The following is a 14,052-nucleotide window of genomic DNA, read 5'->3' as shown; positions in this document are numbered from 1 at the left end:
TGAATTCAAACAAAACCCAGTCAAATCCCTATGACGTGATAAGTCCAGGCCAATCAGCTTGTTCAAACGACTGACAAGGATAATCAAATCCTGCCTGTCAGGAATTATGACGTAGTTGGTTCAAAATTGTAAATTAAAACTTTTTTGCACAAATATTGATTTATCTCGGTTTTTTAAATACTTCTTCTACAACTTAGATTTTTTGAGCTTTGTAAAAATTTGATATTTCGTCGGCTTAAATAAATAAATCTCAATTTTTCACATATTTGTCGTCCTATCTAACATCTGAAAAATTGTAGATTAAAAATAGAATGTTTCTTCATTCTGAAATAACAACATGTAAAAGAATCGAACGGATTTTTTTTTGGTTTTTGTTTTTACAAAGCCGAAAACGCATTTTATCGAAAAATGGACTTAGCAACTTAGAAGAATGAAAAGAATGTTTGATATAAGTATTTATTTATTACAAAATCTTCGTATAAAAGTACATAAAGTAAGAAATGAATTTCACAGACCAACCGTACCAAACCATAAATACCTACGGGAATGAACAAAATTCTAAAACCCACCAGGGAATGAATTCTTACAACAAGACAATGAACCAAAAACATACAATTCCTATATTTTGTCACACAAATAAATAAAATAATACAGTAAATTACGTATGTATATTGCACTTGCGGCCATTACGACTAACATTGGTTAAATAAATTTTTACTTAAACAGGTGAAAACTTATTATAACTTAAATTAGCAGAATAGTGACTAGGAGCTATATCATTAGCCGATACAGTAAGAAAAAACTAAAACTAGAAATCCTGTTAAGTGTTAGTAGAAATAAATAACTTAAAACTTAAAATGACTACGCATTTCAAAAGAACTATGTTCGATGAAATGCGCTCTTAGACTAGAGACACTCTCGTCTGTTACAACGTAAGAAAGAAAAAAAATTATCGGCTAATAGTATTGTTGGCACACCTGGTTCCTATATTATAAAGAAAACCAAAATATTTACAATTAGGTGTACAGTTTATCAAACGCTCTAGTGCGGTTATGGCTTTGACTTTTTAAACCGTTTATAGCCACCTTACCGCAAACCCCCTCAAGTGGTTGGGTCTCATCTGGCTTGAAATAAACCGCAATAAATATTCTCAATCTCTTTTCAAATATGCAATTTAAAAGCTCATTGCGTTAATGATGACTATTTATTTCAAATCGTGCGTAATAGTCGTAATTCTTAATACAAAAATATTTTTTTGGACATATTTTCCTTATGCTTCTAAGAAAAATTAGATTATCTGGACCTAAATTGCACTTAGTAATAGAAACTTTCAAAAACAATTAACAATGTTTTTACAGAAATAAAGATACCGTTATTAGAAATAATGGCTAACAAAAATATATTAAAATTAACCCAAATTCAACAAATTTTATGGACTATTTAACCTTAAAAATAACGCCCCCAAATTTCGTTCTTGTGACACCAAAAATGTGGAAGTTAAACCGCGTTCAAGATTTTTTGTAATTTTTTTTTAGCTACTCGAAATAAAAATTTCTACAAATTCTCCTTTTTGCTCTAAATTTTTGTAAATCGGCACTGTAAATAAGACAGTCAAGAGTGATAATCTCCACAAATTTCGTTAAAATCACATAACAAATAAAGTAGTTGCAGAATCTTAAAAAAATTGGTGGCATTTTTTATGGTCTTAAAACGAAAATTGTTAAAAATTCGACTTTTTAATCAAAATTTTTGCAAATTAGTGATATTACTGAAACAAACAAAAGAAACAACATGCATAAATTTCGTTTCTCTCGCACTAAAAATAACGAAATTACAGTGTTGAAAATTTGACATTTTCACTGTTGTCCAAATAAAAATTTCTAAATATTCTCCTTTTTTGGTCTAAATTTTTCTAAAACTCTTAATAAGACAGTTAAGACTTATAAACTTCACAAATTTGGTTACAGTGGTATTAAAAACGAAGAACTTACAGGTCGTTTAAAATACAGGCTGATTTTTAAAAAACGGCAGGCGTTGTAAAATTTTTATTTATGAATCGATTTCAAAAATTAAGAAAACAAATTAAATGGTTTTTAATTTACTATAAACTGATGAATGTAGAATTTTTCTAAATGTCTTAGTATCTTTTGGGCGATATTCAACTTTCTTATTTTAAATTGGCACCCATATTTTTTTTTCCATAATTTGGAAGATGTAATATGTTCTACTTTTACCAAAAAATATTTAAAAAAAATATATCAAAATTGAAAAAAATAGGCAATAAAAGTTAATAAAACCTAAATTCATGGTGTCAATTGTGCAATGAAACAACGGGATGGCTTTTCAACAGTATTTTAATTAAATTAGATCGATGTTTTTTCTGATTTATAATTATTATTGTCTTTGGTTATCAATAATTTCAAAAAAGATTGCCAATCCTTTCTGTTATTTCCTGCTTTTTGACATTACAATAACGGTATTGTATCATTTGACAGGACGCACCTAGATTTTATTAACTTTTATTGCCTAATTTTTTTCATTTTTGATAATTTTTTATAATTGATAATTAAAGTTAACAGAGCTAAGCAAATAAATAGAAATTTTTGAATTTTGATTTTACCCTAAAAGTAAATATTTTTAAAAAAATCAGAATAATTAGCAAAAGAACAAAATATCATGCTCGTGGTTTTAAAATTAATAATTTGGTCGAATTATACAGAAAACTATGGAAATTTTGATTCATAGCTTTAAAAATACTTTTCTAAAATCTCTTTCTTGGTCTAAAACATTGTCTTGGTCTAAAACATTGTACATTGGTAAAGTTTTAAAGTAAAAACAGTTTTAAATTTCATTGTTCTAGCATAATGATTATCAGCTCTAAGCAATTACTTGCAAATTTTTGAATTTTGGCTTCATTCTTAAAGTAAATATTTTTTAAATTCTTTCTTTTTGCTTTACAATTTTGTACTTTGGTACAGGCAACAAAGGTGTCAAAGGTAGTAAAACTGCGAAATCGTATCCTCGTGACGTTAAAATTACTAAAAAATAAAATTTTCTAAATTCCCTTTTTTTACAGTTAAAATTCTGTGCTTTGGTGAAGTTTGCAAACGCATCGAGAGTAGAAATATTTGCAAATATTATTGTTCTATTCATTAAGGTTATTAAAACTACGTAATTAATTAGGAATTCTGAAATTTTGACTGAATATTTTAAAAAAAATTTGTTTTTCTTTAAAAGTTTTGAAATTTGGTAAAAATGATACGCTTGTAAAAAGTAGTTTTACTTCTAATTTTCATTCTTTTGGCGTTAAAACTGCTAAGATAATCGACAAATAAAAAAAACTATGCAAATCTTGATTAGTTCGATTTTTTTATAGTTCTTGTTTCAAAATTTTGCCTAATTTTTTTAATTTTTGATAATTTTTTTAAAAATATTTTTTGTAAAAGTAGAACATACTACACATTTCTGAATCGAGAAAATTAATATCTTCTAAATTATGAAAAAAAAAATATGGATGCCAATTTAAAATAAGAAAGTTGAATATCGCTTAAAAGATACTAAGACATTTTGAAAAATTCTAAAATCATCAGTTTATAGTAAATTAAAAACCATTTAAATTGTTTTTTAAATTTTTGAAATCGGGTTATAAATAAAAATTCTACAACGCCTGCTGTTTTAAAAAATCACTCTGTATTTGGTCACATTTTTTTTTTTGGTTAAAAAACAAACATTTTTCTTCGCTCCTCAAAATCAAAATTTCTAAAAAATTCTCTTTTTCGGTCTAAATTTTTCTAAATCGACACTTAATAAGGCATTTGAGAGTGATAATGTCCACAAATTTCGTTAAAATCACATAAAAAATAAAGAAATTACAGGGTTAAAAAAAATTGGCATTTTTTTGGTCTTAAAACGAAAATTTGTAAAAATTCGATTTTTAGATCTAAATTTTTGCAAATTAGTGATTACTAAAACAAACAAAAGAAACATTCATAAATTTCGTTCCTCTCGCACTAGAATTTACGAAATTACAGTGTTGAAAAAATTGACATTTTCAAATAAAAATTTCTAGAAATACTCCTTTTGGGTTTATATTTTTCTAAATTGGTACTATTAATAAGACAGTCAAGACTTAGAAACTCCACAATTCCAAATGTTCCAATACACGTATTTTTTTCTTTAGTATCCCCAATTAATATAATTGCGTTTATCATCAATTTGAGTAAGTTTGGGTCAGTTGAGTAACAAAATCACCTCTGAGGAGTTAATTTGTAAGACTGACCAGCTGGGAAAAAATATTTATTAGATGAGACCCAACTATTTGAGCGTTATTATGTTTATGGGAGTTTGCGGTAAGGTGGCTGTAAACGAGTTAAAAAGTCAAAGCCATAACCGCACTAGAGCGTTTGTTAAACTGTACTGCAAGCTGCCTGTAGGGGCGTTACTTAGCACCGAAGGATCTAGCTTTTAACAACATACATGGCACATCAGAATTTACAGGTATGTAAAAAAGGCACTAAATTAAATAGCTACGGTGCAGCAAGTGAACTAGAGGCGACTCCCTCCATTTCCATGGTCCCTGGACGGAATATTTCTCTAACTCTTCAAACTGCGATTGCCAAACCCACATTGTAACCACCGGCTCTCTCTGAGTTTGTCCCATAATCTCTCCGCGCCTGAACCGAAAAGTCCATCGGTTGCTCCTGCAGGATCTGTCTGATGGTAGTCCCGAACCGCGCGGAAGTGTTCAGAATGACCGACGGATGCTTGATGGTCGAGCACAACAGCCGCTCCGGATTTGGAGAAATCACCGTCGATCGATAAATGAGCGGTCGCTGCGGACTTTTGATCACCGAGTCGGCGATCCGGGGTCCGGGCACTATCACGGAAGTCGGCGACGCGAGATTTTCATCCGGCGTGGCTTCGCGAGATGAATGCCGCCCGTTTATCCGCATGCACGACGATTCTTCGTGCTTGTAGAGGTACGACTTTAGAGCGAACGCTTTCCCGCAGCGTCCGCAGATGTGCGGCTTGGTGTTGGAGTGGGTCTGGATGTGGGCGCGCAAGTTGGACTTGTCAGCGAAAGCTTTGTTGCAAATCGTACATTTGAACGGTTTTTCGCCTGCAAAAGCTCGTCAGTACTGGAAACTACACTGGGAGGTGTGGTACCTGTGTGAGTCCTGATGTGGCCTTGGAGGAGCCAAGGTCTGGAGAAGCACTTGCCGCAGTATTGACACTTGCAGCCTTGGTTGTGGGTGCGGACGTGCATGGAGAAGGCGGGCATGCTGACGTAGAGCTTGTCGCAGTGAGGGCAGCGGCGAGCTTTTTTGTCGCCAGGACTTCTGTGAGTTTGTTTGTGGCGAGCTAAGTTACTCGAAGTGCTGTATCTTTTCCCACAGTCGGTGCATTCGTGCTCATTGACCTCTGGTGAAGATGGTAAGAACTGGGTGGTGCTGTGGGCGATGGCAACCACCGAGGAAGGGGATGATGGACGCGCGGTTTTCTTAGAGTACTGATCAGTCTGGGGAAATTGATACAAACTACTGTTTAGTCAAAGACTCATTAGAATTTAACACAACTTACCTTGATAAGGTGGGGCCGTGGGGTCCTGGAGGACTTGTCGAATAGCTTATGGGTGTAGGTAAAGGACGGTTGGTTCCCTCCTAATTGTTTCTGTTCCAGAATTTGCCCAGTAGCAACAGCCACTTCTGCCAACTTCGTCAAGTTGTACAATTCATCTGGGCACTCCGAGCTGTTTTCCGAAACTGGATTTTCCGGTACTTCGACGACAGTAGCTGCATTTTCCGAATTAAGATCTGTAAGAGAAGAGATTTGTGTAATAATTGGAAGTCAGTTTAAATTTTACACCTCCTCTTGTTCTCTGGGTCATGAGTTCTGGGACACCCTGTATGTATAAAATTTGAGCAATAATTTTTTAACAGTTGATGCCTTAATTTATATTTATGATTCATTCTGACCAGTTAAACCATTTATTCGGAATCCAAAGTACAATTTTGTGGGTATTCAAATAATTTTTTTACAAAATCTTTTTTTTTTTTGTAAAAATCACAGTATATTATTTGTCATGTACTTAACTTTTAAATGGCAAGAGATAATATGTAATACAAGGTGTTTATAAATGTTTCTAGCATCAATAGGGGCTTTGAAATTCCTGTCATGCGCTATTTTGCCACTTTGTTTTTATAGTGAATATAACTATGTTCACAATTATTTCAAATGTCACTTACGTCTACAACTTTACAGTTACGGTTTTGTGTCAAAATTTTAGATTTTCCAGGCTTCAAACCATAACTTGAACAGTTTGTTTTCAAAACTAACTTTGTTCAATGATTGAGATTAACTACAACTGTCAGTTGAAAAATCTAAACTCACATTTGTAAAGAGCGGCAAATTTATTTGACATTTCATAGCCACCCCTGATGCTAGAAACATTACATTTTTTTACAAAATTCTTTGTTTTTCATCAGGTTTTCTCAAATATCTTGTCAAAATCTAATTTTTCCGGCAACTTCGATGGTTCTTTGAGGTGCTTATCTTTCCAATGATACACATAATGTAGAGTTTCATGATTTTGTAAGTTGTCAAGCAAAAACAAAAGTGAAGTATTAAAAAAACTTATTTTGCAAATTTCTCTGACACCTGATCTGCAAAACGGGCGTAGGATTTAGAATGAAAAGGCAATTATTTTACTTTAGAAATGACTTTCCACTGCTCCAGTACAAGTGTCGTCCAAAGTTTGTTGACTAGTATTTTTCTTTCCATTTTTTCAGCTTCTTAGACCCCTGGACTCTCATTTTTTCAAATTTTGAACTTTCAGTTTTCCAGAATCTGAGATATTTTGAGATACTATGTATACTATATTTCAGAATTATTGACATCTCGGTAGGCCATGTCTGTGTAAAACGCCTCTAACAATGTGAACGACTTTTAGCATTTTGGTTCTAAAACTGTCAATGTAACATTTTGAGGTTATGATGTAAATTACTTTTTTAAGCACATGGATTGATATTTTAATCAGATTCTAAGTTGACGTGACACACATTACATACACATAGGGATAAATATAAATCTAAAAACACTAAATACGCTTATATTAGAAGATTCTGCCAACATAAATTTGAATTTCCAAGGCACACTGAGATGTCAATAATTCTGAAATATAGTATAGGTAAAGTCCGTTTTTTTTTTAAAAACCACCAACACCGCAATCTTCCCCTGCATTACAACCGGCAACGTTGCCTAGGGAGATTTTTGGTGAGAAAATAGTTGTCAAATTTTTGACATTTCTGAAAATTACGCAGTGTTTCCTTAGCTTCAATTTTAGTTTTTGGGTTCTCAGGTTTAAAGATTTATAGATTTGAATTGTTAAGCCTGCAGGTTTTCAGCGTCTTTGGCTTTTAAGTTAATCGATTAATTTTTCTCAATGAATGTTATAAGTTTGAATCAACGACTTCCTGGAGAATAACAGAAGAAAATCTGTTTCTATGGCAAAAACTCACTTTAAATTTTAAAGAAACTTTAAAATGATTGTGAAACGGACACGTTTTAGAATATTACTTCTAATCCAGCCATGTCAAATTTTCCTTGTTTACTTAAGAAAAATATATGTGTGATTCTATGAATCATGAAGAACCAAACATGCTATTTTTAAATTAAAATTAACGATGACTTGTGAATAGACGCATCACTATGATTGTGTTACTTATAGGAAGCTATTATAATTTTGAACTACCCTTTTAATTTGATTAAACTTGAACCAGTTAGAGCCAGTTTTATAATCATTTTAAAGTTTCGCTAAAATTTAATAGTTATTTTACCCAACAAGTTGTGTAATGACAGCGATTAAGGAATGAGTGAATTTTAAAATTGCCAAGATCGTTGGTCCTGCTTAAAGCACGGGTTGCTTACAATGTTTTTGCGACGATCCTCGACAATCGCCAAAGACCATTTAGAAAAATATTATTGCAATTGATTATGCAACCAAACATACTCAAACTTTTAATTTCTTTGACCTTCAAAATTTACTGCCAAGCTAGCTGACACGTCAAAGTAATAACATAACTGTCGCATTACTTGCTCTCCTACATCTCAGGAGGAGTCAGAGCTTCGGTTGGGCGTCAACATTAAAATGTTAAAATATACGTGGAAGAAGGTGGATTTATATTTAGATCAAAATTTACATTTGACACTTCTATTGACTTTATTTTAATTGTTGTCCGGCGATTGTTTGTATTTAGGTACTATTAATGCATGATTTGTCGGCTGAAATCATGCGTTAAAGTGGGTTATTAATGAATGATTTAGTGTGTTTATTATAAGCAACCAATTACACACGCAATTCAATAATGATCTAAAGACGCGGTTCTGAAGACCCTAGATCTGTTTGTTTACTAATACAAAATCAAAACGACGATTTTTAGATTCACATAGACTAACCTCACTTTAGTTTTTGTTTTTTTTTGGTTGCATAACCACCTTTGTACCAATTTTCTTTTTTAGTAATTTTTTCAATGTTGATCACCGGAAAAGTTTTGTAACTAACTTTAGAGTTAAGGAGAGATTAAAAAAAAAGCGGACTTTACTTCCGTTTCAAGCTTATCAGCTTATCACTCAGATTCTCTTAGCTTCAATTTTCGTTTTTGGGCTCTCGGGTTTAAAGATTTATAAATTCCAATTGTTAAGCCTGCAAGTTTTTAGCGTCGTTGGCTTGGTAAGTTCATCGATTAATTTCTCTCAATGAATGTTATAAGTTTGAATCAACGACTTCCTGGAGAATAACAGAAGGAGTTTCTTATGAAAGTTTCATAATATTTCGGAAAAAAATGAGAGTCAGTTTAAATTCTGCGTCGAATTAATAGCAAATAGTTTAAAATTACTCACCGAAACGCAAACACATTTTCGTAAGATTTTGGCGAAACTCTAAAGCGGTCTGCTACGTCAGATCGCGTGTCTTTGTCGGACCCATTAAATTTTGGCGACGTCAAAATATGACGTGTAAAGTCGTAGTATTTGGACCAAAAGTAGAGGCTCCGTAAGGTGTGATCGGCAATTTGCCAAATCGCAACAAGTCGTTATTAGTAACAACAAGTAGCCGGCCCTCAAATCTACGACTCTTCCAACATTTGGCCATGTGGTCAGTGTTTGAAGAAACCAATTCGTTTATGTTTCGAAAATAAACACAAAATTCGTATTTTTAAAATGATGAATCACAGCGCCACAAAAATTACCGAATAAACTGAGGAAAATATTATTTATTTCGTTTCGTCCGAATTTTCAATAGGTATCTTCATTTGCAGATTTCGCGGCGTTTATAAAAGTGAAAAATTCTCGTAAAAGTTTATGGGGATAAATATTAGTCTCGAAAAGCTTTGCGTTTAGGCTTGGGCGAACTTTATGTGAAGTTGTGAGGAGCACTTGAGGTTTGACTCTTTGAACTTGGATTTTAGGATAATTACGTGAAATCTCGTTTATTTTTATAGTGGTGTTTAAAGCAGCAAATTACAACACAATTACAACAACCACAAGAGACTTAATTTTGACAGATGCTAAGGGATGAATATTTTTTATACACTGACGCCCAAAATTAACTGGTAATTAGTTTTTTTTCATTGTGTTCAAAACTAATTCATTGAACTAACATAAATGACATTTACTGTGAATCGAAATCTGTTTCTATGGCAAAAATTCACTTTTCTGACAATCGTTTATTAATGTCTAAATTAACAACAAATTCATTTTTTAAAATTGAACGGTAATAGCTATTTATTAAACGACCAATGTCCACCGAAGCTCTGACTTCTCCTGAGATGTAGGAGACTGCAAGTAATGCGACAGTTATATTATTACTTTGACGTGTCAGCTAGCTTGGCAGTAACTTTTGAAGGTCAAAGAAATTAAAAGTTTGAGTATGTTTGGTTGCATAATCAATCGCATTAATTTTTCTAAATGGCCTTTGGCGATTGTCGAGGATCGTCGCAAAAACATTGTAAGCAACACGTGCTGTAAGGACGACCAACGATCTTGGCAATTTTAAAATTCACCCATTCCTTAATCGCTGTCATTACACAACTTGTTGGTTAAAATAACTATTAAATTTTAAAGAAACTTTAAAATGATTATAAAACTAACCCTAACTGGTTTAAATTTACTCAAATTAAAAGGGTAGTTCAAAATTATAATAGCTTCCTATAAGTAGCACAATCATAGTGATGCGTCTATTCACAAGTCATCGTTAATTTTAATTTAAAAATAGCATGTTTGGTTCTTCATGATTCATAGAATCACACATATATTTTTCTTAAGTAAACAAGGAAAATTTTACATGGCTGGATTAAAAATCCCCGTTTCATAATCATTTTAAAGTTTCTTTAAAATTTAAAGTGAGTTTTTGCCATAGAAGCTGATTGTCGTAACATAACTTTTAAACAAGAACTTTTAAAAAACTAGATGTTTGATCTAAAGGCTTAGAAAAGTCCATAATTATGGTTTTAAATGTATTCTGATGAACTACAAGGTGTTTATAAACGTTTCCAGCATTTATAGGCTCTGGAATTTCTGTCATGTAATTTTTTTTTAAATGTCGATTACGTCAACGCCAAAGTCTTTGATTATCACGCTTCAAACCAACTAAAACAGTTTTTTTAAAGTAATTTTGATCTATGAATGAGATTAAATCTAATCTCTCATTTGTAATGAACAGCAAATTTATTTATTGATAATAGAAATATTATTTATTTATTTTGTAAGATCAGAAATTCAATGTTCTTTGTCAATCACAAATTTTGAAAAAAAAATGTGCTGGAGAAATGAATTCAGAAATATTCTTAAAATGATTTTTTTTGATTCTACTCTATAAAAATTGATTTTCTTCACTTTTTCTTGAAAACCTGCAAAGTTATGATATTAAAAAAACAATTAATTGACTTTCAAACCTCTTATACAACTTATCGCTAGTGTAAGTATATATTTTCTATGATATTTTTGAAAAACTAATCTTATGTCTCAAAAAATCGCTGTAGTGGCATTCATATTCATATAATTTTGCTTTTAACTCAAGAATTATTGCATCGTTTTTTTATTGTAACGCATCAATGAAAATATTGAGATCTTGCCTTTTTGGCGCGAGTGCATCGCGATCTCTTATCGTTTAGAACTAAAAGAACAAAACTTTATCAAAATTTTTTTTTATTTTCCGACGATTTCATAAAAAAATCAATGCCATTACTTAAAAAATTCTAACTTCTAGACATAGATTGAGTTTTAAAATAAGTGTAATGCTAACGCAGGGTAAAACAATATATTTTAGAAGATTTCTTGATGATGAAGAGTTCTTAGTTTGCTTAAGAATCAGAAAAAATAGAAAGCGGAAATCTTTGAAAAGAATTGTTTGAGTTTTTTGAAAAACACGTTGAGTAACTATTAAACGCCAATCTGTTGGAAAGAGAGCACTGAAAATTTATTTTTACGCGACTTAAACTAAAAATGGCATTTTTAGGCCTCAAAAGCGGCCTAAAAGTAAGTCTTTTCTGGGCGCAATCATTTTTGGCCGATTTATGGTGGCGCCATCTATCCATAGTTCTGCTTATTACATCATTATTACATCTGCTTTTTTGAAGATTTTTAAATATTTACAATTATTCAGTTGTTATAATTGATGAAATCAATAAATCATAACTAAATAAATTAATTAACTTGTAAATTTAATGATTAATGATTAATGTTAATTTAAAAGGCTCGGCCAAAAAAGAATCACTTTTTGGCCTTGGTACACAAATAGCTATTTTTGTATTTATTACATTTTTTTACAAAATCTTCGACAGTTAATAAAACAATTTCTTTTTTGTAAAAATCACTCTAAGTAAATTTATTTGTCATGTAGCTAACTTCTAAATTTTAAATTTTAAATTTAATTTTTTTTTAAATATTTTCTGTGAAAGTAGAACATATTACACATTTCTGAATCAAAAAAATTAATATCTTCCAAATTATGAAAAAAAAATATGGGTGCGAATTTAAAATAAGAAAGTTGAGTATCGCCCAAAAGATACTAAGACATTTAGAATTTTTTTAAAATAATCAGTTTATAGTAAATTAAAAACCATTTAATTTGTTTTTTAAATTTTTAAAATCGGTTCATAAATAAAAATTCTACAACGCCTGCCGGTTTTAAAAAATCACCCTGTATATATGTATGTATGTTCTTAGATTTCCAAATTCGGAGCTTATCAGGTTATCACTCAGATTCTCTTAGCTACAATTTTCATTTTTGGGTTCTCAGTTTTAAAAGTTTATAAATTTCAATTGTTAACCCTGCAGGTTTTTAGCGTCTTTGGCTTTTAAGTTCATCGATTAATTTTTCTCAATGAATGTTGTAAGTTTGAATCAACGACTGAAGAAGAAGGAGTTTCATAATATTTTGGAAACAAAAAGAAAATTTTATTATGTTGGATTTTTTTTCAATTTAAAAAAAATAAAGCAAGGCTTAAAATTAAAAGGAAACGTTAATTTATGCCATGCTAACCAAACCGGATCCAGACATGGCATGTCTTACGAATCTTCCTCTGCTAACTGTCTTTAACAGTCAATTTCTTTCAGGATTTTTTAGTAGTTCCCATTTCCAATAAAAATATTTTGACGTTGTAATGAAACACCTGCACTTAATCTAAACTTGAGTCGAGCGCTGACTTCACGAAATTAGGTCGATCATATTTTTAAATCACCTTAAAAAGGCGATCGTCTTGTTAGCACAAAGCAAAATAAGTAGAGCAACTTTTACAGTCAATTTGACTACTTTAAAAGATTTTTATTAATATCTTAAATTATTGCAGCGAAGGATAAAATTTTGTAGCAAAGAACAGCTTAACGTTTTGTTAATGCGTTGTTGAGCGAATATTTTATTTGGTTGCAGTTAAAATGTGACTTTTAATTTTTGAAGACTGCCAAAATGACTTCCGTTCGTTTATTGCATAACAGTTTTGATGTACAGGACTCAATAAAACGAGGTATATTTAAAGAAAACCTTTGTAGTGCAATTAAACTTTAATATAATATACAGAGTGTGCCGAATTTAGATAGCATATTTATTTCATGAACTCGAAGCCCATTGGCACTGTTTCATTGGCCGATTACATCTTGACCTGCTCACCACTGGTTCATTTATAAAACAAAGTTTTTTACAGCTTCATGACATTTATTTTGAATGGAATTTAATTTTATAAAGTACAATATTTTAATCGAATTAATTATTAATATTTTTGTATGTAACAAAAGTGTTATAAAAACAGCTTTTGCTGATCAATATAAAATTAAAAAAGCCCAAACGACTCTTACCTTTCTGTTCCGCGTCGTCCAAATTGTACCTGCGATGCGTAATCAGGAAAGCCCTCGGCATGTTTTCAATTTTCGGAACTCCCAAGCGGTCAACTGAGGCGCGGAAACGAATATAACAAAAGTTTTTTGACAATCACTGTCGACAGTTGCCAATGACAAATTATTGTTGACATATAGCACGGCACACTTGATTCTGCTAGAGGAATGACTTACTTCTTTAGTGTTTTGAGCTTTACTGAGTTTAAGAAACGCGTTAGCTGTTCTATATTTACAAATGTTGACGCGTGCCAAGTTTGTGGCAGTAGGGATGCTGGTACCCCGCGTTCCTGTGCTTACCATTGGCCCTCCCGCACCGACGGCGACGTGCTTGGCGCTGGAGGAATCATCTGTTGCACAAGATTTTTTTACCTTAATATGTGGTGGGTGCCACTTGGAAGACTTGGGAAAATTCATGGTGATACGATAACTCACGATCAGTGGTGGCAATCTTTCATTTTATTAGTCAAATGTTACAGAGATTTGTTTGTCTAGTTAATTGGAAGTTTTTATTAAATTATTTTACGTTACAGCACCGATTAATTGTTACCGATGCTTTAAGACACTCATTAAAGCACTGTATTGTGAGTTGGTACTCCTGTCAACTGCTTTTCAGAGTTATAAAATTAAACAAATAATAAACATTACTTGATGAAATGCGGCTCTTTA

At 31.8% G+C, this 14,052-nt stretch overlaps 1 protein-coding gene across 1 annotated transcript; it reads right to left on the bottom strand.

Moving 5' to 3' along the window:
• Nucleotides 1-3,986: 3,986 nt before the first annotated feature.
• Nucleotides 3,987-13,579, bottom strand: LOC148178170 (uncharacterized). Its single transcript, XM_088029641.1, has 4 exons — nt 13,348-13,579; nt 5,581-5,813; nt 5,167-5,518; nt 3,987-5,119 (listed from the first exon to the last, which is right to left on the bottom strand). The coding sequence occupies exons 1-4, from the start codon at nt 13,406-13,408 to the stop codon at nt 4,602-4,604; spliced, it is 1,164 nt and encodes a 387-aa protein (XP_087885767.1). The 5' UTR covers nt 13,409-13,579; the 3' UTR covers nt 3,987-4,601.
• Between the last annotated feature and the right edge of the window lie 473 nt (nt 13,580-14,052).

The sequence above is a fragment of the Gnatocerus cornutus genome, chromosome 2 (assembly GCF_029298725.1).
Source record: "Gnatocerus cornutus isolate USDA-ARS CGAHR chromosome 2, icGnaCorn1.1, whole genome shotgun sequence".
NCBI lineage: Eukaryota > Metazoa > Arthropoda > Insecta > Coleoptera > Tenebrionidae > Gnatocerus > Gnatocerus cornutus.
This window is presented reverse-complemented; position numbering and strand designations above follow the sequence as displayed.